The sequence below is a fragment of the Schistocerca serialis genome, chromosome 3 (assembly GCF_023864345.2).
Source record: "Schistocerca serialis cubense isolate TAMUIC-IGC-003099 chromosome 3, iqSchSeri2.2, whole genome shotgun sequence".
Classification (NCBI taxonomy): domain Eukaryota; kingdom Metazoa; phylum Arthropoda; class Insecta; order Orthoptera; family Acrididae; genus Schistocerca; species Schistocerca serialis.
The window spans coordinates 882138907-882166510 of record NC_064640.1 but is presented as its reverse complement, the minus strand read 5'-3'; the positions used below and the strand labels follow the sequence as shown (position 1 = coordinate 882166510).

Genomic DNA, 27604 nt, shown 5'->3' with positions numbered 1-27604 from the left:
ACATCTGATAGGGTAAGTTTGAAGGTACTTGATGTGTCAATGACTCTGCTTCCAAGATAACATGTTGCATCCTCCCTAATAAGAAATCATCAGACCAACCAAAAATTAATAAATGTTGGTGTGGCACCAATCAAGTGCTTTCCAGAAATCAAGAACCATCACATCCATCCAGTACCTTGATTGCTGGCTTTCCAGCTGTTGACTGACAAAAGTGCAAGTTGGTTTTCACATGAATGATGTTTTCGGAATCTATGCCAGTTGACTTGGGGGAAAAGGGCATTCTGTAGGAGCTACCTCATTATGTTTGAGCTCATAACATTCTAAGACACAACAAAAGTGGATGCCAAGAATGTTGGGCAGTAGTTTTGTTAAACACTTCTGTTACCCTTTTTGTTATTAGTTGTGGGCTGTGCTTCCTTCGAATCATTTAGCAGTTTTCTGTTCGAGGGGTCTATTGTATATTTTGGTAAATGGAATTTAAATCAGCGGCTCTAAATTCTGTATAAAATATGACAGAGATTTCATTGAGATCTGTAGTTTTGTTTAATGTTAGCGATTTTAGATGTAGCCTTCACAGGCTATGTATAAGCAATAGTTCCTTTCAACATAAAATGATACATAAGACGACCTGGTGTTTACCTGATGGAAACACTCTAAATGAAATTGGTTAAATTTGTATAAATAGCTGATGGAAGTCATCTTTGTTAAAAAAAAAAAAAAAAAAAAACATGGCCCTATCATACTGCAGATGTTTGGTTGTATCATTTCTTGGTCTGAGCAGACTTGAAAATGAAGTTTAAATTGCAGCATCACTGACAACCTAAGCAACCATTTGATGTGGCAAAGGAAGTAGAAAACTTATTTGTAATCAGCCTTAAAAATTGATCCAGGCACTTAAAGAGCTACTTGACTACCTGGTGACATTGAAACACAATGGCTTCGATTAAAGGATTCTGGGAGTACATGTGCTGAAGAGAGAACTGGATGATGAAGAGGAACATAGAAAGAGCAATGGATTCAAGACCGAAATTGGCATCTGGTGGATGAAACAAAAATGGTAAAACAATGGCATGAACAAGCTAAAGCTGAACAATGGCTTCAATTACCTAGACAAAAATAGGCCATGTTAGACTATTGAGTCAAAAGTGGTTGTAGAGTCAACAAAAATCGTGGCTTGAATGGGAAGGCAGAGAGGTGCAAAATGCTGCCTCGACATTTTACCATATCATTCGAAAACTTAGTGGAGCCCATAGTTTCTAAGAGAGTTCCATAAAGGATAAAAATGGCAAGCTTCTGATCACAAAAGATGAATGAGCTACCAGATGGGTTGAATACTTCAGAGGAACTTTAAATCAGCCCAATCCATTTAATGCAGCAACTTCGAAAATGTACCAGAAATGCAAGAGATAATGGTAAAAACAGGTTATATCACAGAAGCAGACAGGTGCGCAGCAATCACAACACCTTAAAACAATAAAGCAGCTCATTGGATGAAATTACAGCTGGAATTCTGAAATATGTAGGTCCAGACTTGCTTCATCACCTTCGTAAATTGTGCAATACCTGTTGACAAACAAGGCAAGTTCCAGAAGACTGAAATCATGGGATCATTGTTAAACTACTGAAGAAAGAAAATCAAACAAAATGTACAAATTGGATAGGTATTGTGCTTCTCATGGTGCCAGGCAAAGTCTTTTGCCTCATCCTTCTAAAAAGGATACAAGAAGCATCAGATTGTCGACTACAAGGTAAACCAGCTGGCTTTCGAAGTGTGAAATCCTGCTTTGAACAAATATTTGTTCTGTGAAATGTAATGAAATGTGTAGAATTCAACTGTCCACTGCATCTAGACTTTGTTGATATATCAGTCATAGATTTCCTAATGAGAAACATTGTGACCAACTCCAGCATGGGTTTTTGAATGAGCAATCTAGTTCTGGATTTTGCTGTAGACATCGTTCTTCTGGCAGAAGCACTACAAGGTTCGCAATTAATGACTACCAAACTGGATGGAATGGCCAGTTCTGTATGAACAAAAATAAATAGTGCTAAAACAAAAACACTGTGCATAACATGTGGAAATTTATCTACTCAAATTATAATGTTACAGAAGGTACTAAAAGATCTTGACTGATTTCCATATCTTGGCTGCCTTATCTGTAATAACGGGATCCTAGATGCAGACATTACCATCAGAAGTGGTAAAATTTTTTATAGTCTCCCAACGAATGTGATCCATATGGCAGTTAGACACTACAAGTATGTCCACAAAGATTCAGCTTTACTCCTGTGTCATGCTACCAGTTTTTCAAGTACACCTGCTAGACCTGGAAAATGTCAGAAAAATCACACACAGTCTCAATATTTTTCACCAATGATGATTTTGCCACGAATTTTGATGATCAGCTATTGTGACCTTGTTTCAAATGATGATGCGCCAAGAAGTATTAGTCTAGGCAGCTTTCATAAAATGGTTTCTGGAAGAAGAATGAAGCTTGTGGGCAGATTCTGTGCATAGAAGATGGAAGAATGGCCAAATCAGCACTGTTGTGGAAACCAATGAATAAATAAAAAAGTAGAGAAAGACCTCATAACACCTGGAAATGAACTTTCACAAAGGGTCTTTGACACACAAACACGAACTGGCAAGAAGCAGAAAACATGGCAGCTAATTGAGTTGGCTGAACGGAACTTGTTACTTGCACCTAGTAGTGGAGCAACTATGAGGAGTGACTGAAAAGTTCTTGGCCTACCCAATAAAGGTTAATAGAGTCCAAATGTTTAGGGCTATTTTTCAATGTAGTCCCCTTTTAGGGCCACATACATTCGCTACTGCTGCTACAGGTCCACTATACCCTCCTGGTAGTATGTTTCTTCCTGTGTGGCAAAAAAGGCCTTTACCACAGGTATGACATATCATCATCTGATCAGAAATGGGTTCCAGATAGATGTTTCTTGAGCTTAGGTCAGAGATAAAAGTCAGAGGGGCCCAAATTCGGCAAATAAGGTGAATGCCAAAGCAGTTCGAAGGCACAGGACTTGATGGCAGACATTGCAACGACAGATCTGTGTGTGGGCGCATTGTCCTGATGAAGGAGCACTTGTTTTATCAACATTCCGACCTGTTTAACTTTGATGGCCTCCCTCACACACATTGGTTGAGCATCGTAATATACAAGTTCACTGTTTTGCCCTTTTTGATGTATTCAGCCACGCTAACATCCCTCAAATCCCAAAAAACGGAGACCATCACCTTACCAACTGATGTGACGGACTTGAACTTCTTGGTGTGGGTGAAGATAGGTCTTCCAGCATTTCAATTGAACTTTGGATATGAACTGAAAGTGGTGAACCCATGCTTCATCCATTGTCACAAAACATTTGAGAAACGTCATAGGATCTGCCTCAAAAATGGTCAAATTTTCAATACACCTGACATGTTTATGGTGTTAGTTTTCTGCTGTCAACATATATATAATTTTTTTTTTTTTTTTTTTTTTTGGAAGGGGGGGGGGGGGGGAAGACTATTGACAAGAGTCCTTGTGCATGTCAAGTACAACTCTTATGATGTGTCCAACGCGTTCCTGAGATACACTCACACTCTCAGCAATGCAGCATTGTCACACTTTGGCTGTCATGATGATATCCCAGATTGCAGTGACATTTTCCTCCGTATTTGCTGTTACCAGTCTTCCACTGAAAAGTGCACCCTGGACAGAGGTTTTGCCCCCCTTGAATTCGACCACCCATTTTTTCATAGTGGAACAGTTTGGGGAATCCTTCCCAGTAACGGGACTCCTTCCCTATTGTTTCCATCATGTCATTATGGATCTGCTGTGCACTCGTGCCCATTTTCAGTATGTATTGGCTGTCCGCACACTTGCCCTCTTTATACAAGTTTCAAAATGTATACAACTTGGACACTTCAAACTCCAATTTATGAAACAAAAAAGACATTAATACACTACTGGCCATTAAAATTGCTACACCATGAAGATGACGTGCTACAGACGTGAAATTTCACCGACAGGAAGAAGATGCTGTGATATGCAAATGATTAGCTTTTCAGAGCGTTCACATAAGGTTGGCGCCGATGGCGACACCTACAACGTGCTGACCTGAGGAAAGTTTCCAACCGATTTCTCATACACAAACAGCAGTTGACCGGCGTTGCCTGGTGAAACGTTGTTGTGATGCCTCGTATAAGGAGGAGAACTGCGTACCATCATGTTTCCGACTTTGATAAAGGTCGGATTGTAGCTTATCGGATTGCGGTTTATCGTATCACGACATTGCTGCTCGCGTTGGTCGAGATCCAATGACTGTTAGCAGAATATGGAATCGGTGGGTTCAGGAGGGTAACATGGAACGCTGTACTGGATCCCAACGGCCTCGTATCACTAGCAGTCGAGACGACAGGCATCTTATCCCCATGGCTGTAACGGATCGTGCAGCCACGTCTCGATCCCTTAGTCAACAGATGGGGACGTTTGCAAGACGACAACCATCTGCATGAACAATTTGACGATGTTTGCAGCAGCATGGACTATCGGCTCGGAGACCATGGCTGCAGTTACCCTTGATGCTGCATCACAGACAGGAGCGCCTGTGATGGTGTACTCAATGACGAACCTGGGTGCACGAATGGCAAAACGTCATTTTTTCGGATCAATCCAGGTTCTGTTTACAGCATCATGATGGTCGCACCCGTGTTTGCAACATCGAGGTGAACGCACATTGGAAGCATGTATTCGTCATCGCCATACTGGCATATCACCCGGTGTGATGGTATGGGGTGCCATTGGTTACACGGCTCTTGTTCGCATTGGCGGCACTTTGAACAGTGGACATCACATTTCAGATTTGTTACAACCCATGGCTCTACCCTTCATTCGATCCCTGCGAAACCCTACATTTCATCAGAATAATGCACGACCGCATGTTGCAGGTCCTGCACGGGCCTTTCTGGATACAGAAAATGTTCGACTGCTGCCCTGGCCAGCACATTCTCCAGATCTCTCACCAATTGCAATGGTGGCCGAGCAACTGGCTCGTCACAATACACCAGTCACTACTCTTGATGAACTGTGGTATCATGTTGAAGCTGCATGGGCAGCTGTACGTGTACACGCCATCCAAGCTCTGTTTGACTCAATGCCCAGGTGTATCAAGGCTGTTATTACAGCCAGAGTTGGTTGTTCTGGGTATTGATTTCTCAGCATCTATGCACCCAAATTGCGTGAAAATGTAATCACATGTCAGCTCTAGTATAATATATTTGTCCAATGAATACCCATTTATCATCTGCATTTCTTCTTTGTGTAGCAATTTTAATGGCCAGTAGTGTAAAAATTTTTATATGTAACCTAGCAAAGGAATGTATTATTAATTGCTAAACTGACATTCACCTAGGACAAGTATTTCAGGGGTGGGCCAAGATCTTTTCAGTCACGCCTCATAAGTCTAATCACCACTGACATTAATATCTATATCACTCATCTTTGCATTGTTGCAGGAAGTAACCTAGGACAGTAATTATGTATTTTCCTTAGTAAAACATTTGAAAATGAAATTCACCATTTGTGATTTTGCTTTATGCCTTCAGTTTCTGTGTCAGTTGTGAGTGCCTGGATACTAATTTTGGTACCACTAACAGTCTTTGCGTATGACCACAATTTATTGTGAGTATCTTTACAGTGACTGTATGTCAAGGAGGGTATTTCCCTTCATCAACTGTTCTAATAGATGCATATCTATACAGTGTGTGATCAACCATTGTTTTAAACTTGAGCCACAGTTATTCTACATGCTTCTGCCCAGAGGTGAATGTTGCGCTTCTTATTTGAGATATGACATGACTGCCAATTTATGTAGATTACTGACCATCTGAAACTTCATACCTGTTTTAGCTGCTCTTTGTATTTCTGCAATCATAGTTACTACAACTGCCTCATGGCCACTGATACATTTTCAATGTGGATGTCCTTAATGAGGGGTCATGTCCAACTCATTTTCATCATGAGTGGGTTTCCAAACTGTCTCTTATAGGTAGCTTCCAGAATAGGTGTTTAGTAATATTTCACAGGATGTCGTGCACACAGCTTACAAAACTGTAACCCCAATTGATTTTTCAATTATTGAAGTCGCTTTCAGTGACAGTATGATTTGAGAACATAAACATTACCGAGTTAAGGGTTTCTCTAAAGTTTTCAGTTACATTTGTGAGTGAGTCTGATGTCTGATAAAGATTCACTAACAAGATTACACTCCCCCTTAATACTGAGTTGTGGCCGAACAGTCTTCTATGTAACTTCAGTTTCTGTCTCAGTTGATTTGAGTTTGTCTACTGCAAGAAATACACCACCTCCATTTTCATTAGCATTTTCTTTCAATAAAACTTACATTTATTGCAAAAATCCCAATTTCAGATTTTAGTCAGCTTTCTGTACCTAGCGTACATTTTGCACAGCTGCTTGGCACAGAACATCAGAAGTATCTGATTGAAACATTCTACTCAGCTCAGAAGCAGAGCACCCCAATCAGTCCGGTTGCCAATGGTACAAATTGTTCTGTTGAAACTCCATGAGCAAGGCTGGTCTTACAAACACTCTGTGCAAGTTGCTGGAATGGTCCAAGTATAATCTGACAATCCGAATGACAGGCATCATTCATTTTAATGTGCACCACAATCTGACAGTGGTTGCACCTTTTTCCCTGTTTTAATTCACGTCTCTTCAACATGTTGAATGAGGCCCCCAGGCATATACATGGAGTGCACAAGGTGATGCTTCCAATCTCTTGCTGCCATTTCGCTTTTGCGCTTGCCTTCCCTTGACACTGGTCCCAAAAGATGTAGTGTGCCTCACTGGCTCATTTCAGTTTCAGTGGAAGATAGCAGCTTAAACTTTTTGTTTCAGTTGATGAGTGTAATAGCCTGAGTGTTTCCTGGTTGCTGCTTCCCCTGTACAGAGCTCCTAGACCTACCATTGACACGTCATTAACAGTCAGGTGTACAAACAGTTATATATCCTGCAGAAGGGACAGTATCCATTGGAGAAAATAGAGCTTGAGTAACATTTGGTACCTTTTGCACAAGGCTGAGGGCAGTTGTCCCTATACACCCATTTGAAGCAACTTCCAACCACTTGATATGTCGTTGCAAATACTGTGCCCAAGAACAGCATTCTGACTGGTGCAATTACTGTTTTAATTTCAGCACAGTAATTACAGTACAACTACGTTCACCTTAAGATCTGAAGCTACGTCATCCAAAAAAGTGGTTTGTGTAAATAATGAGAGAAAAATTGAGTTAAAACGTATCGAGTCTCTAAAGTTAACTTTGTATTTTGATGTCAGGATCATAGATTTCTGATATGATGGTCACACCTCTTGACTTTATAGTAACTTCCCTTAATAAATGTGATCAGTTTCTGTAGTATACAGCTGTGTGTTCTTCCTAATATGAATTTCTCCGTTCCATTTACAAGATGCCCCAACCTCACTAGTGATTTTTTCATCATGCCTTTCTAATTAGATACTGGAAAGCTATTTTCAAATAAAGATACAACATTGTCATAGAATATGCTAACCTCTTTTAGATTATTTTGAAAATCTTATGTTCTGAAGTAATTAAGTGTTCCAACTTGTTGCCATTGTTTGGAGTTCCAGTACAGTATGGCAGTAGGTCCTTGACCAAACCACCTGTGCATTGTGTATGTGAATCACCAGCCAAGATTTAGACACATTACATTAATGGGAATGCCAGAGAGGAATCAATATCTGTTGGGCAAAATAGAATATGCACAGTTTGTAGCCACTTGGAACATCTATAATACTGTAGAGTACAAGATGATCAAACCAGGCATCTGTCTAATATGATGATTTTGGATAATAGATTGATGGCTGACAGAGAGAGAAACATTACAGATGGGTATATCACACAGTAGTTAAAATAGAGGGATATTTCATGAGAATTTTTTTCCTCAGATTTCATTGCCTGTATTGATAAGCATATTGCTATCAGAGGTAGCTTTGATTTGGTTATTTGTGAAAAGATGTAGGTGTATACAAGCCATGGCACAGCTTAGCTGCATGAAAACTCAGAGCAGATAATAATACTGACATCCTCTAACAGTGCTCCAGCATTGCATCACTATTTGAAATGGATTTCACTGCAGCATGACGAAAATTCTTTCATCCTATGCTAACATGTTTACAGCTCTTCAGCACATATGTTCAAAACTCATATATTTGTATGACAGTAAATGACCTGACATATCTAAGTGCTACTTTATCTCTTGTGCAGCACTTTCTGATGCCACAATGTAACAAGTTTCATCGCATTTAACACTTCTGTAGGGAGTGTGTGTGTGTGTGTGTGTGTGTGTGTGTGTGTGTGTGTGTGTGTGTGTGTGTGTGTGTGTGTTCCTTATGGAAATATCACTGAAAGCTGAGTAGTGGCTGAAATTTGTGCTGCTGCGTATAGGATTATTCCAGTTACAATGTGGTGATTCTGTGTTTTCCAGGTTGAACCATTTACTACCAACCCAACATCTGGGCTTCTGATAGAAAGTGAAGGAAAACTAATAACAACTGAGGCAAATGGAAAAGAACCAAGTACTAAAAAAGAAAAAAAGAAAACAAAAGATGGTAACTACTGTTTTGTTAATTTTGCACTTGTTTTTGATTACAATTAAATCACCTTTACCACTTGTTCTTCATTAAAATGAGCCCTGATATATACACAGTCAAGTCATGTTAATACGACCACCACCTGTGTTAGAGTTCATGGACAGCAGGTGGCAGCACTAGCAGTGCAGAGTATATAAAAGGCGTTGGGGATATGCGGAAGACCTTGCAGTCATTCTCATAATGCAGAAGCTGAGCGATCTGTCTAATGTCCAAGGGGCATGATCTTTGGGCCAAGTATGGAATCATTTCTGAAGCAGCTAAGTTTGTAAACTGTTCGCACGCCACCCTGGTTAAAAGCAAAAATGTTTTGACTACTGATATTATTTATGAAAGCTTAGCTTTTCTTGTAGCTGCACTGTATGTGTATTTACTTAAACCATTAACTTTTCCTATTTGTGTGTTTGCACTACTTAACTATGATGTTTCTACTGGCTGACTACATCACGCGTCCTATGCTCTGAATATCTTCTGTCATTGGCTGGTGAGATCACGTGACATGAGTTATGATTGGCTAACAAAAGTGTATCACAATTTTGATTTCAGTGCTTCAGACACTACTGTGCTGTATTTGGTGGAATTAGTGTTTATACTTTCATAATATGAAAATGTGCAGTGTGAATGTTGCTGCACATCAGAGATCTTTCCAAAATCAGTTAATTTTTGCCTAGCTTCCTAAAGTACCAGTAAGTTGTAAGTATGCCAGGGTATAAAACCTTCACCACTCATAGGATTAATAAGTTTTACAGCTCCAAGGGAAAGTGTATTATCACTTAATGTGGAAAAATGTTCTTTCACCAGGGATATAGTCTGTTTTCACCCAAAAAAAGTGTATTTTTAACCGGGAAAAATATAGGAATTTCTTTATTCTTATCTGCATATACACCCTGAACAAGGAAAAAGATGGGACTCACAGAAATTTCACAAGTTACAGTGGTGAGGCTGCTGTGTATTTCCACAACGTAATTGACAGCAAGTGGCAGCAAAGTGCATGTCATGTTTGTTTGTTTATGTTTTCATTTTAAAGCCACAGAAAAAGAAACCTAAAAAGTAAAGGTTCAACTGATAAAAAGTGAAAAACTAAAGAAACAAGCTTTCATTTATGTTTCACTAACTTTCATTATACATCAGGTCCAATGCCACTTCCTTGTGTTACTATGTTTTAAAAGGGTTTTGCTTTTGAAACAGTGCAACATTGAAAAATGGGAGTCGGAAGCTGAAACCTAGCTTACATGTATACCAGTTTGTGAAACATCTGCCATACATGGCACAATCGTAAGAGACACTTTAGTGTGCATGAAACAAGTTTTGTTGAGTAGAGGTCTTGAATGTTGGCATCTGACCACACATTCGATGCATTTGGCACAAATTGAGTAACAGTGAAACAGGATGACACAATAAACACATTTGGACAACTCCACACATGATCAGATCATTGGCTGGCTAAAGTTTGAGATAAAATGTTGCTTTGCCGAAATTCAGTTGGAGAGAGGGTTACAGGAGAGAGGAAATATTCAGCAGCAGTACAAACGAAGTCGAATACATGCTACAGCCCAACACTGGGATTATTAGCTTAAGGGTCTAAAGATGTCCAACCAGCACAGAGCCTGCTGTGATTAGAGACCCCATAGCAGCCTTTGCATCTCACGACTCCTGTCAGACTGTGTATAATTGCTTTTGAGAGGTTGCTCTCTGTGTGTGACACTCTGTCACAGAAGCACCATATGGTTTGGCAGATGTGGTGTCTCGCTCACCATGAATAGATCCAGGAAAGATAGGATAGTCTCTTGTTAATGGATGACATGTCACAACCGTGCCAGTATTGTGTAAAGGGACCAATGTTCTCATCTGAGGCAGCATAATCCCAAGAGCACATAAGCCAATGCCAGAGTTTCCAAGTGTGCTGTGACATTTGTGATCGGTAGGGATGTCTTCTAAGCACATCTTTTTAATGTTTCATGTATGCTTACATTTCATTATTATGCCTGATAATGCCAGACCACAGTGGCCTGGTGGAAGAGTTACCTGCAACACTAAAACAACAGATACTTAGTGTGTCCTGCAAGCTGACTGATCTTATGTCTGATTGAATGTGCATATAACACTCTTTAGAAAAAGACTAAGGCCATAACAGGGTCACTACAAAACTTCCTGGCAGATTAAATATTTGTGCCGGACCGAGACTCGAACTCGGGACCTTTGCCTTTCCCGGGCAGGTGCTCTACCGACTGAGCCACCCAAGCACGACTCACGCCCCGTCTTCACAGCTCTACTTCTGCCAGTTCTGCTTATACAGTGTCACACGAGGAATGGTCAATATTCATTCTAGGGTCACTACAGTTCATCACTATCCTCAAGTTGCCTCTTTCCAGTAGTGGAAAATGTTACTGCAAGCTATGCTTGAGAACAGATTCCCCAGAACCAGAAATCATTGTGTATCTTGTACTGCCATGTGGGGACAGCGCATTTTGACGTTATACAGTGTCGCACGAGAAATGGTCAATATTCAGGCATATGACAGGAACGATCATTTGAAGCAAAAAAAGTCTAATAAACATTAGCCCTAAAATGCATACCTTAATAGCTAAGAGCACTTGTTTGTGTTCACTACAGTGAAACACATCTCTTCTAATGAACAGGTACTCATAACTGTTAAGGCTCTAAAATGAGCCAATGTTTACTAGACAATTTTTTCGTATGTTGGTCCATACTACCTCCTACCAAAATATGGAAAGCAAATATCTTGCCATAGAAGACATTTTTTTCACAGTATTGAAGATGAAGTAGTGGTCATAGTGCTTAACATATGGATTTTAGAGCCCACATTCATTAGACTTTTTTACTTTGACTTATCATTCCTGTCATCTTCCAGATTACTGATCATTCTCCCCCGAACACCCTGCGTGTGCCGCCATTGGAGGGACACCACAAATGTTAAGTTCCATTTGTGATCCACAAAAGATTTGTTGATTGTATCCATCACACTGTCATCTATGGATATTTTTATATACATGTTCTCGCTATGCCTTATATTGTTTCATAGCCTTCAAAGATGATTTGCCTTATGGACATAAGTGATAAGTTTCATCAAGAACTGATAGTCTGCACCATTGGAATCAAAATTGCCAGTATTTAATGTTCACATTACATGAGAAGTCATTTAATAGTATACACATTTAGGTTGCACCTCTAATCATAAGTTGGCAATGTAACATACTCAAATGCGTCAGACATATATTTAGTTTTTGCAAAGTAATCAGTTCTTACTGACAAGTTAAGACAGAAAATAGTTGTCTTGCCTCAGTTATATTCCACCAACACTAAAGATTTTATAGGCAGCACTGGGAAACAACATACACATGTACTAGCCATGTCAATGGGCTTGAGTAAGCACTGTGAATGGCTTTTCTCAGGATACTGTTGTGTGCACTCCAAACTGATATTTACATTAAAAATGTTAAGTTAGTTATTGCAGTAATCCAGAACATAGCATGTATTTTATAAACATCGCTACTGAAGTCTTGTAGTTTGATTGATGTCTGTTACAGGGAAAAAATCGAAGAGAAAAGTCATCTCGAAGCTAAAAGAGGGCTATGAAGAAGCATCAGGAATATCAACTCCATCAAAAGAAGTTGTGACTGAGCAGTCTAGTAGTGCAATTACAGGAGGGGCAGGGACAGAAATAAACCCTCCATTCTCCTGCTTATCATCATTCTCGAGACTGGCTAGTGACAACTCAGTGGAAATGGTTAGTATAATGAGTTAGTACCAGTAGGAACCACATTCTGTTCACATGTGCCCTATTACAAAGATTCTTCCATTCCCATATTTATGTGCACTTTCTTTCTGTTCATAAATAGTGCTGCTGAAAAATAGTGCTTAGAAACATAACCATGTCCAGACAAAATAAAGTTATTACAACTCTGTTTATGCAACAGTACTTCAGTATGAAAATTGGTTGAGGCTCAAGCTCAACACCAATGGCATTCTTGCATGTTGTTATATCACTGAAATATTCTGGGGGCAAGACTGACAAATTGTTTCTATGTGTATCTGGAGTTTTGACTTGTTGACTGATTGAGCACATTCCACACCTCTTTGGTGCTAATATGGAGTATGTTGGTTGAACATGCAGATCCTTGTAGTCTTAGTGGGAAGTTGTTTGAGTAATCATGAAAAATGTTGGAAGGAAGAATAAATCTCTGTCACTGGAGATGGATCACAATTTTGGCTTGATATGCATAGGGCATAGTCATATTAAAGATCCAACTAGCATTTGCCTGGTATCATTCAGGGTGTTGCTACTTACCTGTATATAACAGAATTATCTATAAACAGCCTATATATAGTGATTATAATCACAGTTCCAGTTTCAAAACGATGTGAAAAGGAAAAACCACTGCTCTGAATGACATCAGATTTTAATGGAACACTATTTGGGAGGGGGGGGGGGGAGAAAAAAAATTAACGAAATTTTGCCACAAGGTGACACTGTAAGTGGAAGAATATACAAAATAAGATACACGATACACAACTGTTCCTCAGTTTGCGTCCAAGATAAAAGCATGACAGCCTCAATGCAGGATCACACGCTGCTGGTAAGCTCTTTTACAAGAATAATGACTGTGTGCCAGTAGCTCTGCAGAATTTCTGGACACTCAGTGGTATGAAAACAGGCATTGATCTGATGCCTGCCAAAGTCTGGAGAAAATGATTGTCTTTTCAAATGCAATGTGGCAGGGGGAGAAAACAGTTGATCCAGTGTCAGTGGACGATGTGGCCACAACATTGCAGGAGGGGTTGAGCGGTGGTGTGTAAACATGCTGTGCTTAGGGCATTGCCCGAACTTTGGACATGCCTGTGAGCACAGTGTATAAAATTCTGCAAAACATCCTGAACTGTTATCCACACAAAATAACTGCTGTTCAGAAGTTGCTTCATGCTGATTTGCCAGTAAGACAAAGACCTCTCATGGAGGTGTACAATAAATGGCCATGGAACATTCTGTGGACAGATGAAAACCATTTACATGTCAATACACAGAATTTCAGAATATGGGAAATGGAAAATCTGCTCACACATTAACCGGTACTGCTTCATTCTGCAAAGGTAAGTGTGTTGTGTGGGTTGACAGCATTGTTTATTGTAGGGCCATACTTTTTTGAGAAGATGGATCCTGTGAGCCTTGGTACATGTACTGTCATTGGTGAATGCTAAAAGTGTGTTCCATGCACCAACGTCTTTCCAACCCTTCGACAGCATGGATATGTGGGTAGTATCACTTTTATGCAAAGTTGCACTCTGCACATTGCATGGTCAGTAAAGTAGCTGCTGTGAAGACATTTTGGAAATTCTACAATTATCAGCCATCATTTCCCTGCAGCCTGGTTGTCTGGATCACTTGATTTTAATATGTGTGACATTTGGCTGTGGGGTTAACTGAAAGATGCCATGTTCAGTGCTCCAACTACAAAAGTAGCTGAATTGAAGGTACAAATTGCACAACACATTCTGAACATGACCGCTGAGACTCTTCAATCTGTTGTGGAACATTCAGTTTCTCGATTTCTACTTGCGGCAGAAATCAGTAGACAGCATACTGAACATTTCTTGCGCCAGTATCATGACAATTAAAAACTGATGTCATTGTTGTTTTTTTATGTGGTTTTTGGCCTCAGGGCAATAAAAACTGATTTTTCGTTCCAGTGTCGTATGACCTTGCCATGGTGCATGGGCTTACCTAGCTAACAGTGCCACCAGTGTTGAGTGACAAACTTGTGTGGTCATGCACATTGCATTGCATTAGTTTAATGTGCAACTCACACCATGACTGTTGTATTGCCATTCATCTGTCATTTGTAGCCAAACCCATTTATGTTATGCCATGTGATGGAAAAATTTTCATGTTTGGGTTTTTTTTTTTTTTTTTTTTTTTTTTCCATAACTTTTCTTCCTTTCTCAATAAGATTCCATTCAAACTAGTAAACATTAATGGGCCGTACAACACTCCCTTGGTGTCCTCCAAAAGTTACTTCAACATCTGATGATTTTGTCCCTGCAAGAACGGAATGTTAGCTACGAGGTCCTGAATTCAGTCACAGATCTGGTCCAGTACTTGGTTAAAGAGCTGTTCGCTAAGTGACAGTCCAGAATTGTATTGAATGCCTTCTGGAAGTCAAAGAACATAAGACAGTTTTTGCAAGATTTCTGATTGCGGAATCCACATTAATGTTTGGAGAGAATGTCTTCATTCTACAAAAATATCATAATGCTTGAATGTAGAACATATTGAATAATTATACAAGGCACTGAATTTTGTGATCTAGGCCCATAATTATGTACATTTGTCTGACATTCCTTTTGGAAAAGAGAACAACTTGCACTTTTTTCCAGTCACTAAGTGTCATTCATTGCTCCAGTGACTTACAATAAACTACTGTTAGAAGGGGGAGCACGGCCTTCCACGTAATCTCTGGAGAATCTCACAGGTGTCTTATTTGGTCCAGATGTCTTTCCAGTGTTAAGTGATTTTAGTTGATTACTTTAGCCCACGGTCATTTACTTCAATATCTGTCATTTCAGCATTCATACAATGATTGAAAACAGTGATACAATTTTGGTAGAACAAATTCAGTATTTTGATATTACCTTTATCATCATAATCATGTTCTGATGTGAACATGATAAGTGAGCAACTGTAAAGATGATTTTGAACCATTTACTGGCTTTACATGATATTAAAACTGCTTGAGATGTTTAATCTGATAGGTCAGTAAAATTTTCCTTCCAAGTTCACTGAATAGTTCACCCATTGCTCTCATTTGGTATGTTTTGGCTTTGTCGTCATTTTAAATCTGCAATGTTCTCTTTTCTTTTGTTACAGCTTTCTAACATTATTTATGGTACCAAGCAACAATACTTTCCCATGTTTTCAACATCCTTTCAAACACCTGCACGTATTGATTTTATAACAGTTTCAAAGCCACTGATTCCCTGTACACAAAAAATCTTATTATAACATATGATCACAAGTTATATGTTGTGCTCAAGCAGTATTCTCCTCAAAAATGATATTAGTATAGGGGAAAGTATCATTACAGAAGGCAGCTGTCACTTGCCTAATTTAATCTGTATGAGCACTGTGGGATAGATACTAACGTGTTTGAGAAATATTTATAATTTTTGGCTTGAAGAACAGTTCTGAATTAATCTAAGCATGTTCTCTCGAGATGTACAATGTCTTCTTCAGTGTCCTCCAGGTAGGATTTTTCAACATTTTTTTTAATACCCTCTTGCCATTCATTAAAGCCTGTGGTCATTTACAACACCCTTCTTTGTACAAACATGATGCCCCCCTGTTAGTCTGACCTGAAGTGGATCCCATCCACCCGAGTGTTATTAAAGTATGGGTGGTCATATAAGTGTTTGGTTTGCAACAGCTTTTGGAAGAAAAAAAAAAATTGTTTCACAGAACTACTATCTACTAAATTATTAAGGTATTTCCTGAAAAAGCAGTGGTTCTGTTACACTCCCCTCGAGCATACTAGCTATTATTTCATTGTCTATAGATGACATTTTACCCAGGGTAACATACTGAATAATGCCTAAAAGCAAATTTTCAGTCCAGCCAAAAATATTGTTAGATGTCCTTTAGGAATTTATTTTCTTCGGGAAGTGTTGAGATCAACTGTATCAAAAGTTTTCCAAAAACCTAGAAACACTGATTAACCTGCTTGCCTCTATCCTTAACACTGAGAATATTATGTGTAAAGAATATGAGTTGAGTTTTGCATGATGAGTGTTTCTGGAAACCATGCTGATTTTCACTGATAATATTATTATGTTCCTGGTAAGTCATGTTCTTGGATTCTATTACAAATAGGTGTGAGTGTAGTTATGTTGATCAGTTCTACTTCCTTTTTCATAGATGGGATTCATTTTTTGTAGCTAGTTATGGACTGTGCTCTTTTTTCCCCCGTTATGTAAACATATCAATCTAAAATACAAATTACTGTAACCAGTCACAGTTGTTGTTCTTTCTTTTAGACATTTTAAAGGATTATACTTCAACATCAGTTGGATTTTTGTCAATTAGTAAGACATGGACAATTTCTATGGAGAGTTGTTGGACGCAACCTGTGACACTTTGACAGTAGATAACAGTTCTTTTAACACAAAGATCAGATATGTGGATGCCTTGATTGGAGAAGTGAATGGTAATATAAGTTTAAATATCTTTCAGTGGTCACAGGCTGCTTTTCCAGTCATATTTACACCACGTACTACACTTTCACTGTGGTGATTGGGGGAGGAAGGGGCTGGAGGAGAGCACATTTTTAAAATGGTGCAGCTATGAGTCATTAAACATATGATTCCAAATGGTTTTATTGACACACACACACACACACACACACACACACACACACGGCATACAATAATAAACATAAGACCTCAATAGATATGTGGCTAATTACTGCCAAGTGTGAAGCTATTCACTTGCAAATCCCATATAGAGCTTGACAGGGACTCCGTGAGGCTCTGGGGGCTTATTGAGGATTAATGATTTAAGCTCCTTTTCAATGCCAGTAGTACTGATTGCTGTGTCACTCCTCTTTCCTTCAAAAGAAGACAGTATTCAGCAGGCAGTAGATTTCTATTTTGGTTCAATATCCAGCAGACAGTAGATTTCTATTTTGGTTCGTGTCTCATCCACAAGTGTCTAGAGACTGATTTTTGTGTCACTGGCAGCCTTAATATATGATCAAAATTTTATGATCAAAATTTCTTGAAGTTTTGGAATAGATCGTGTGATATCTCTTATATTCAAGATACCAACTGGAAAATGAGTGTGTATTGTTATCATTTTGCTGAACATACACACTCTTTGCTCATTTCCCAAGACCTTTGTACCTAGGTGCCCGTTTACTGATTGCTGACCCCAGTATTTCTGTGAAGATCCTCAAAGAGGTTGGGTTTCTATGTTACGAATGAGTATAGTATATTTCTATCGTTGGTGTGGCGCCTGAACCACTAGTTTTAGGTAATTTTCTGGGAAAGCTATCATGACTGTTTCGCAGGAAATTTTCTCTCGGCATCATTTACTGCAATTCGATGTTGTGTTTTGCAGGTGTATGGAACGAGCCTGTGTGAAACTGATGAGGTGGCTATAACTGTAGTGTTGAAGAATCAGTCACCTTCTCTCTTGAAAGAATTTTGTTTCTCAGTCAGCAATACATCTTTGGTGAAATTAATAAAACCAGTAAGTAAAACTTATCTATTCAAGAAATTAAATCATTAACAGCAAAATAAAAAAAAGTGTCTAAAAAAAAGATATTGAGTATGCTGAACTCTTTGGTACAGCTACATATTTTGAAGTTACTACTATATTGATGAAAGATGCTGATTTAAATGTTCACTGATCAAAAAACACCATTCTTGAGATTCCTGTTGCAGTTGATTTTTTTTTCACATGTTTCAGTTATTGTTACTAATGTGCCGTTCTTGACTTCTAGGAGCTAAATGATGATTATGGGTTAAATCTTAATTTGACCTTACCTCCCAGTGGCTCAACTGAATTGCAGCTATTTTTCCGAGTACTTAGCGTTGACCAGTCTCATAAATTACGGGGAACCCTTACTTATATGGTTCAGGTAACCATTATCATTTAGGTTTATACCAATGTATTTTACATTCAGGGATATCATAAATATGACAGTAGAAATATATTATACACTTAACTATTAAGTAAATTTTAAGCAAAGAAACCTTTATTATTCCCTGATGTACCCAATTTCAGTCATCTGATGACATGTCATCACATGAGAAGCTGGACTTCTGGGTCAACATTCCATGCTCAACTTTTATGATGGCCAGAGTATGTGGAGCAGATACAGTGTCTGATCTACTTACAAGTGGGCAGCTTCCCTACCACAACTCATTTCATCTTAAGAATATCATGCAAGACACAGCTCAGGTAAAATACGAAGATTAAATCTGAATACACTATTTTGTCTGCTGTAATTAATGTATGTATATGATGCAACATCAAATAATATTAAGCTTAATTTTATTAGTGCACTGTTTTTATAATAATACATTTACTTAAATATGTCAATTAATTTCAATATTTAGCTCTAGCATATAAAGGAACTCTTCTTCTTTTTTTTCTGGTTATGTCTCTTTACTGAAGCTTCTATCAGATTTCGCAGACTTCCTCACATACTGAATGATGCTTTAATAACAACTTCTAAAGAAGGCAGCAAAATATATGTTACTAGGTATTGCGTGTATTTGCTGAACTAAAAGAAGTGTTATAAAAATCGTAACTAACTTGGAATCTCCCTCAGTAAATCTCTCAAATGCTTCGTGCATTGCTTCGTGCATTATTAATGAACAAAAAAAAAAAAAAAAAAAAAACATGAGTTAACAAAATGATAACAGCTGGCATCTATATTGAAAGAGTGGCAACTTTTCAGAAATAGTTTCCTGACATGTAGAGAATAAAAATGAGCCGTATCCACATTGATTCAGAAGTTCATTACTTCTTAGTTGCAAGTGTCATAAGTGTAAGACTAAATATTTTAATTCTATTTGCTAACAGATTCTACCTCCTACACGGATAACTGTCACGCTTGCTGTATCATTGGAATATGAACTTTTTGTTTTCATTCTTGTTGTCATGGTCACCTTCTCTTTGGCAGTCTCATCCTAAAGATACAAATGAGACGGACTCATGCTATTAAATAATTCTGATTTTTCTCCCTTTAGAGTCTCTTTACCACTGCAGGGCAAGAGGGTCACCTGAACCTATATACCCTTCTCTCCTCCCCACCCCCACAAGTTGTAGGCTGAATGATGATGATTCTTTATACAGGAAATCTTCAGGTACTGTAGCTGATGATCATTGTTCAAAACCTATGCAGTGACTGGGATCGAACACAATATTTTTTGATTAATAGTCAGATACTAGCTATAGACCATGATGCCATCTGTATCAAGAATAATTTGAGGGCTGTGCAATGTTGATACAGGGTCCTCCAACATGTTGTCCTCCTCTACAGACAAGACTTTGGCAATGTGTTTGTCTTTAAATATCATCATGCAGTAGCACTTTGTGAACTGCTTCCTCCTGGGGATGGATTTCAAACAAATGGAATGGTCTGCGGTATCTGGTGACATGACCCTGATTCATCATGCTTGGAGCCAGTTAAAACTTGCAGTGGTTTGTCACAGAAACATACGTCACACATTGCACGACATTAGAAAAGTGGTAATCAAAGAGTGAGGCAAATGTGAGCAGAGAAGCAACATCTCAACTACTTTGTGGACAGCACACCAAGGTTTCCAGCATGTTACAATGCTCGGAGTGGAGCAACACAGTATTGAATGTTATCCAGCAGCAGATTTTGAGACTCACTTTCGAACATACGGTCTTTATTTTTGTTATTGTTTTACTTTTTTTTCATGATGAAGATTTTTGCCCCCTTGAGTCTTAAGTTCCCACATTTTGGCAGATAAAACGTGGTGCAGTTTATTTGTTGGGTAGTCTTTCTAAATCAGCCAACCATTTGCTTTTCAAAGGTCACATCCCAACATTTGCTGTAAGCTCTTTAAGGAAACCCTGGAAAATCTAAATTTTATTGACTTCCGGATTTGAACTGTCATCCACCTAAAAGTGTCTCCAATGAGATCTTGCTCAGTTTTTGTAGCATGGGGAAATTTGTGTGTGATATGTTATGAGACATGCAATGAATTCAGATAATTTTCTGCTGACATAAGTGCACCTATTTCTGTTATTATTTCAGATGATATCGCAGATCTGTTTCCACTGTAATTTTGTTCTTGTGGAACAAATTGAAAATACAGCATCTTTGTACAGCCGATCAGTTGATGGATCTCATATATGTTTGTTACTTAAGGTGGATGTAAGTATCTGTATAAAGTAATGTCATACTATTTTCATTTTTTGACATGCTTTTTTATTCATCGTACTTCATTGATTAATGAACATTCAGCCAGTAATTGAGATGGGTCTTGTCATATAGCATAACACACAGAGAGGAAATTGTTCTCATATTTTTAAATTGTTTATATTCTCCTTGACTTGTCCAACTGTCTCTTGGTGCTTGCTAATTTGTGATACAAATTTTTTCAGCGTTCGTGTACAGCAATATCAATTGATGGTAAAAGTGACAATGAGGTGCTACTAAGCAATATCATCAGTGAAATAGAGAAACTACTTCAGCCTGGCTCTTGATTACTTTTGTAATTAATTAATGGGGGTCTGGGATATGAACTGTTATTTAGTCAAAGTGCTGACATGAATCTTCCTGAATGATTGATTGTGTTTGTCCAGACATGTTATTCTTTTTTATGTTCATTAAAAAGTTTTCTACATAAATTTTTATTGTTTTTGAAGTTCTCTTCATCTTCCTACTCCCTTGCATCAAATTCTTCTATATGTGTGGAAGTTGAATAATGAAACAGTCTGACGTCAAAAATAAAAGTCAGCATAGTTATGTATAATGATAATGGAATGTGACTGGATGGAAAATCAACCAAGGAAGTTCTTTGCTTGATTCCAAGAGGTAAAAAATTGCTAAGGCAAGGACCCAATTTAAGGTGGATGAATGACATTAGAAAACATGTAGGACCAACATCAGTGTGTACAATTGAAGATCATAATGCATGGAAAATTGTAAAAAGAGGCCTTTGTCCCACAGCACATGTGTCTAACTGCAAAACCACTTAAGCTGTTCTCAGTGTTCACACAGGAACCTGACTTGGTTGAAGTAAGGTTAGGATGACTCAAATGGTGCTACTTCCAAGTGATTCATGATATTTGAAGTAGCTGTGATGAAGTGATTAGTATTGACATTTAAAAAAGGATCTGTATTCTGGAAGCAGGTATTGTTTCCACTATACAAGTAACCGTCTAAAGAATGACCTGCAGTGTGCACAAATTTTCATTATAGACACATTAAACTACTACTGTATGCAAAAATAAAAATGCATTATAAACCTTTGTATGAGGATACATTTGCCCTCAACAGACAGCTGAAGCATTAAGCAGTTGCCAGGCACATAAAGAGTGATTCCCACCTAAACTTCTGGAATAGTTATTTCCTCCCTCTGTTAAAAACAACCCAAAACAGACAGTAGTTCTAGTTATGTCATGTTCCGTAGATCATTTTCATGGTTATTTTATCGATATGATGTGGAACAAGTCAAGTTACAAGATATATACACACATGAATAGTGCTAATATTAATATTACTGAAATTTTTAGTTCTACACATGCAATTACATTTAGAGGTACAATTAATCTTTTTTTAAACCATTTCTGAAACAGAAACTTCTCCATAGAGTAGGAGGAGTTGTCCAAAAGAAATGATTTTAAGCTAGATTTAAAACTTGATCTGCTACCTGCCAGACACTTTATGTTGTTGGGCAAATGATCAAAGATTTTTGTTACTGAATAATGTACTCCTTTTTGCAACTAACAGCTTCCATAACAGATAAGAAAGGTCATTTTTCCCTCTAATGTTGTACGTATGAACATCACTGTTCTTCACTGAATTGAGAGGGATTATTTGTAACGAATTTCATTAGCGAATATATGTACTCTGATGGTGCAGTTAAAATACCGAACTCCTTGAAAAGGTGCCTACACGACATCCTTGGGTGAACACCACTAATTATTCTCACTGTTCTCTCTTGTGCAATCAATACTTTACGTCTAAGTGGTGAGTTACCCCAGAAAACTATTCCAGCTGAACTTGGTTGTTCGAGAAGCTCTGTAATACGCTTCTTCCAGTTCAAGGTGTCATCGATGTGAACACCCAAAAATTTGGAGAAATCTGCCCTGTTAACTGAGCCCTGTTCATATGCTACATCAATTGTCGGTATGACTCTATTCAGTGTACAGAACAGGATATAGTGAGTTTTTTCACAATTAAGGGAGAGGTCATTTTCTGAGAAAAACTTAATAATTATTTGGATGACATCCTTAACAACATCTTCAGCTGCTTTTTCTGGAATGGGATTTATTATAACACTCATGTCATTTGCAAAAGGTACCAGTTCCACTTGTGGAATGTTAAGTGGGAGGTCATTCACATGAATAAGGAACAGCAGAGTACCTGAAATTGAACCCTGTGGGACTTCCTTTGTGATAACTCCCCATTCACTAGAATTTACCACCCTCCCAACATTATTCAGCATAACTTTTTGCTTTATGTTCATTAAGTATGATTCAAGCCAGCTGTGTGTATAGCCTTCAATTCCATAAAACCTGAGTTTCTCTAAGTAATATACTAAAATACACCGAAGAGCCAAAGAAACTGATACACCTGCCTAATACCGTGTAGGGCCCCCGCAAGCATGCAGAAGTGCCACAACACTTCATGGTACGGACTCAGCTAATGTCTGAAGTAGTGCTGAAGGGAATTAACATCAACAATCCTGCAGGGCTGTCCATAAATCCGTAAGAGCACAAGTGGGTGGAGATCTCTTCTGAACAGCATGTTGCAAGGCATCCCAGATATGCTTCATAATTTTCATGTCTGGAGAGTTTGGTGGCCAGTGGAAGTATTTAAACTCAGAAGAGTGTTCCTGGAGCCACTCTGTAGCAATTCTGGAATTGGGCGGCACCGCATTGTCCTGCTGGAATTGTCCAACTCAGTCAGAATGCACAATGGACATGAATGGATGCAGGTGATCGGACAGGATGCTTACATATGTGTCACATGTCAAGAGTCGTATCTAGACATATCAGGGGCCTCACATTACTCCAACTGCACACGCCCCATACCATTACAGAACCTCCACCAGCTGACATGCAGGGTCCATGGATTCATGAGGTTGCCTCCATACCAATACACATCCATCCACTTGATACAATTTGAAATGAGACTCATCTGACCATGCAACATGTTTCCAGTCATCAACAGTCCAATGTCTGTGTAGATGAGCACAGCTGATGTGTAAAGCTTTGTGTCTTGCAGTTATGAAGGGTACACAAGTGGTCCTTCGGGTCTAAAAGCCCATATCAATGAGTTTCGTTGAATGGTTCCCACGCTGACACTTGGTGATGTCCCAGCACTGAAATCTGCAGCAATTTGCGGAAGGATTGCATTTCTGTCATGTTGAATGATTCTCTTCAGCCGTCTGATATCTGGTAACTTGCCATTTTAGCAGCAGTAACTGATCTAACAACTGCACCAGTTTCGTGATCAGCCAGCCACAGTTCTCTGCTGTGCAGTTTTAATTCCTTCTGCCTTTGTTCTCTATGTTGTTTTTGTTGCTGTGCTCTGTTTTCCATGTTGTCTTACAATGGACCATGGGGCTTTTCTTCCCCTGGAGTTTTTCTTTTAGTGCTTCGCTTGACTGGTGGATAGTTCCCCTGTGCTCTGTGTTTTTATGAAACAAGGGACCGATGACCTTTGTAGTTTGGTCCCTTTCATCTTTAACCCAACCAACCAACTGCACCAGACGCTTGTCGTCTTATGTAGGTGTTGCTGACTGCAGCACTGTATGCTGCCTGTTTGCATATCTCTGTATTCAGTATGCATGTGTGTAACAGTTTCTTTCATCCTTCAGTGTATAAAATTGGTTATGTGTGATTTTAGATATGTGGATGCTGTTAGTTCTCTCTGGATTGTACTTATTTGTCATTATAAGTTTCACTTTCCAAGTGTGGTGGAACAATGTCATGATTATGCTTTTTCACCCTCTGCATTTAATTCTCAATGGCAAGAAAAGGAGAACAAGAACACAAACCCTTTCTAGTAAAATGGCTCTATCTAACAGTGGAACATAAATATATTCAGGATAAATGCATAGGAACTGAAACTACCATCACAAGGTAATCCCATGTTGTATCTATACAAAAGATGCATTTCAGATCTTGTGACAAACTTTGTTTGTGCAGAAAGAACAGTCTCATGTTGGAGATGACCAAAAATGCTGTGGTCATCTTTGTATAATATACAAATTACTTCTGGCCTATACCCATCAAGAGGAACTTAAAAGTACTCACTGTTGTAGTGTATGTGGTAGACAGAGTGATGTATTCCCATTGTCTGCCCCTTGATAATTTAACTATAGTCTCTCACATACCTTCTCACAACAACTTGCCCATCAATTTCTCCTCTGTGGGGATTTTAAATCACACAAGATGCTATGCATCTTCACTTCCACCTGCCTCTGGGGATGGATCACATGGAAACTGTTGTGGCGTAGGTTAACAGCCACGCCACTCGGAAGTAGCCGAAAGGCACACGTTAACTCACGCAGGCTAGAGATAGGTCTGAAACAGGATGCGTAATGAATGCTATAAAGAAAAGTACATAGCTTTTGGAATACTTAACTTTAATCCATCCTTGTTGTACATCGCTATTGACGATACAAGTGAGACTCTGTAGATTCAGGCAATAAACTACTAATGGCGCCTTGCTAGGTCGTAGCCATTGACTTAGCTGAAGGCTATTCTAACTATCTGCTCTGCAAATGAGCGAGGCTTCGTCAGTGTGCATCGCTAGCTACGTCGTCCCTACAACTGGGGCGAGTGATAGTCCGTATCTCGAGACCTGCCTTGTGGTGGCGCTCGGTCTGCGATCAGTGACAGTGGCGACACGCGGGTCCGACATGTACTAATGGACCGCGGCCGATTTAAAGCTACCACCTAGCAAGTGTGGTGTCTGGCGGTGACACCACAGAAACCTTCCTTGGAAGCTGAATAGCTGTATGCTTCTGCACACACTTTAGCATGGCCATGAGTATTGATGTTGATGTCCCCCATCAACCATATTATTCTCTAAGCATAACCCCCCCCCCCCACTCCTGCCTCCCCCCCTCCGCTCCTGCCCCTCCCCCTCTCTCTCTTACCTATACACCAGCTAAATACACTACACAGTTGATACATTCATGCCAGAATCTTTAGGGCAGCTTAAAAGGCAATGTGTTCCCTGGTGGGTTGAAGAGAGGTTCCATAAATTCAGGAAGAAATATGGAGCTTCATGTAGTGCAAACCATATGCTCAGAAACATGCGGTCTTTGGTGAAGTGGAGGGGAAAAACACAGTCACATTATTAAAAAGAGCAAAAGATATTGTGGCAACAGTTCTTGAACTCAATCCAGGTGGGGTGTCCTTAATGCTGTAACAAACAATGGGAAACATTGTGCAGACCATAGATCCTCCAAACCAGGATCCAACTTTCATCCATTACTGAGTAAGTACTGTGCTGGGATTTCTGATCCACTGATAATGGAGTATACAACTGTCACTTCTGCATGTGGGGATCTAGATTCAGCATTGTCTGCCACATATCAGCAAGTCATGATAGAATCTGTTAAAACACATTACAGTACCTGACTGAGCCAGAATATCGTACACAAACGGGAGAGAGGTCTGAAGGGAGGGACAACTAACCTCTGATGATACTAGTAATGATTTGATCTCTGAACAGGAGGAATATAACATACTTGTCTCTGCATAAGGCATAATTTTACTCTTGCATGGTACTTTATTCCAATAGTAGACCTACCTTCTAGCTGTGCCTGTATTTTGGTACTTTTCACTGCTTTCTAATGAGGAATACAGTCAGTTCAAAATGTATGTACTTGAATTATTGAGACCGAGGCAGAAGTATCTGAAATGAGACAGACCTGCCAAACATACACAAAAAACAGACTACAATCAAGCAAGAATTACGGGATCGATAAGTGCTACTGTAGTGTCACACATTATTGTCTGCCTCATGTGCCATGTAGTTATGCTTTTGAGTCGGTGCTCATATAGCAGCTCTAACTTTTCCTTTTTGTAACCATTTTTATCTTTTTGTTGTCAGTTAGAAGTAGAAGGGACTATCCTTCTCATGTGTGGACATAGGTGAATTTGCCACTGTCAAGAAACAGTGGGAAGATGTGTTCACAACATTTCATAAGGCTTCAGGCTGCTCCCCTAAGCTGCAGTGATGCCGAGGCACCAAGGTGAAAGCTGTGACACATGGTGCCATCGGAATCCCTTGGAAATCTCAATGTCACTGTGTCTTCTGACGTACAACATCTGATCAGTTTGTGAAGGTGGAGACGGACAGTGGTGGGTTCACATACCTTCATGCAGAAGTCAATTATAGGATGGAACTGCCGTGCATTGTTGGTAGCACACATGAGCCAGTGACAGATTTTTCATGTTCAGACAAGCACGGTGAGTGGATTTGTTGGTCATTGTGAACTCCAGCATTAAGTGGGTACTGTACCTCTGTGAGACAATTGGAGGCAGGCCCAGAAAGAAGGCTAATGAGCAATTGGTAGGCTTGTTGGAATGCCTCACATGAGATGGTGTGGAGGCTACTGAACATAGTGGATGCAACCAGTTGCAAATAGCATCTCGGGTTGACATGAATGACACTTGTGCTAGGGTTCTGAGCCAATACTCAGTTCCTTTACACAGTTGACTAAATTGGTGAAATTAGCTAGCCTCAGATGAGGGGCAAGAATGAGGCTCGCTATACATAGCACCATACCCAGAATCGACTGTAGACATCTGGTTTGGACCTGGATGGAAGGCCTAAACCAGGTCCCATAAGTAGTCCCATTTATTAAATGTAATGATGTCTGCATTGTATTTGAAATGGAAAGCTGGATGAAACACAAGTGAATAGTCACAAAATACGAAATTCAGATTACAATATATACAGCAAGAACAGGCTAAACGCAAACTGTGGTGGCATCTTTACTGCTGGAAAGAGCTCACTAACATCTAGGGAAGTTATAACAGAATGTGAATGAGACATAATCTGGGTGAAGGTAAGCATCAAAGGTTGGTCGAACATATTAATAAGATGCTTTTATGGACCATCTGCCTTTGGAGTCATTGTAGCAGAGTGCTTCAGAGAAAAATTGAAGCATACCT

At 39.2% G+C, this 27604-nt stretch overlaps 1 protein-coding gene across 1 annotated transcript in view; it reads left to right on the top strand.

The window, feature by feature from the left end:
* The window catches only part of LOC126471106 (AP-3 complex subunit delta-1), a 258217-nt gene extending 237129 nt beyond the window's left edge, over nucleotides 1-21088 (top strand). Inside the window, exons 22-28 of the mRNA XM_050099184.1 lie at nucleotides 8526-8649; nucleotides 12237-12436; nucleotides 17816-17947; nucleotides 18201-18338; nucleotides 18485-18661; nucleotides 20493-20612; nucleotides 20843-21088. Of these exons, the coding sequence (XP_049955141.1) occupies nucleotides 8526-8649; nucleotides 12237-12436; nucleotides 17816-17947; nucleotides 18201-18338; nucleotides 18485-18661; nucleotides 20493-20612; nucleotides 20843-20944 (993 nt within the window). The 3' untranslated portion in view covers nucleotides 20945-21088. The remainder of the gene's footprint in view (nucleotides 1-8525; nucleotides 8650-12236; nucleotides 12437-17815; nucleotides 17948-18200; nucleotides 18339-18484; nucleotides 18662-20492; nucleotides 20613-20842) is intronic.
* Nucleotides 21089-27604: the final 6516 nt, after the last annotated feature.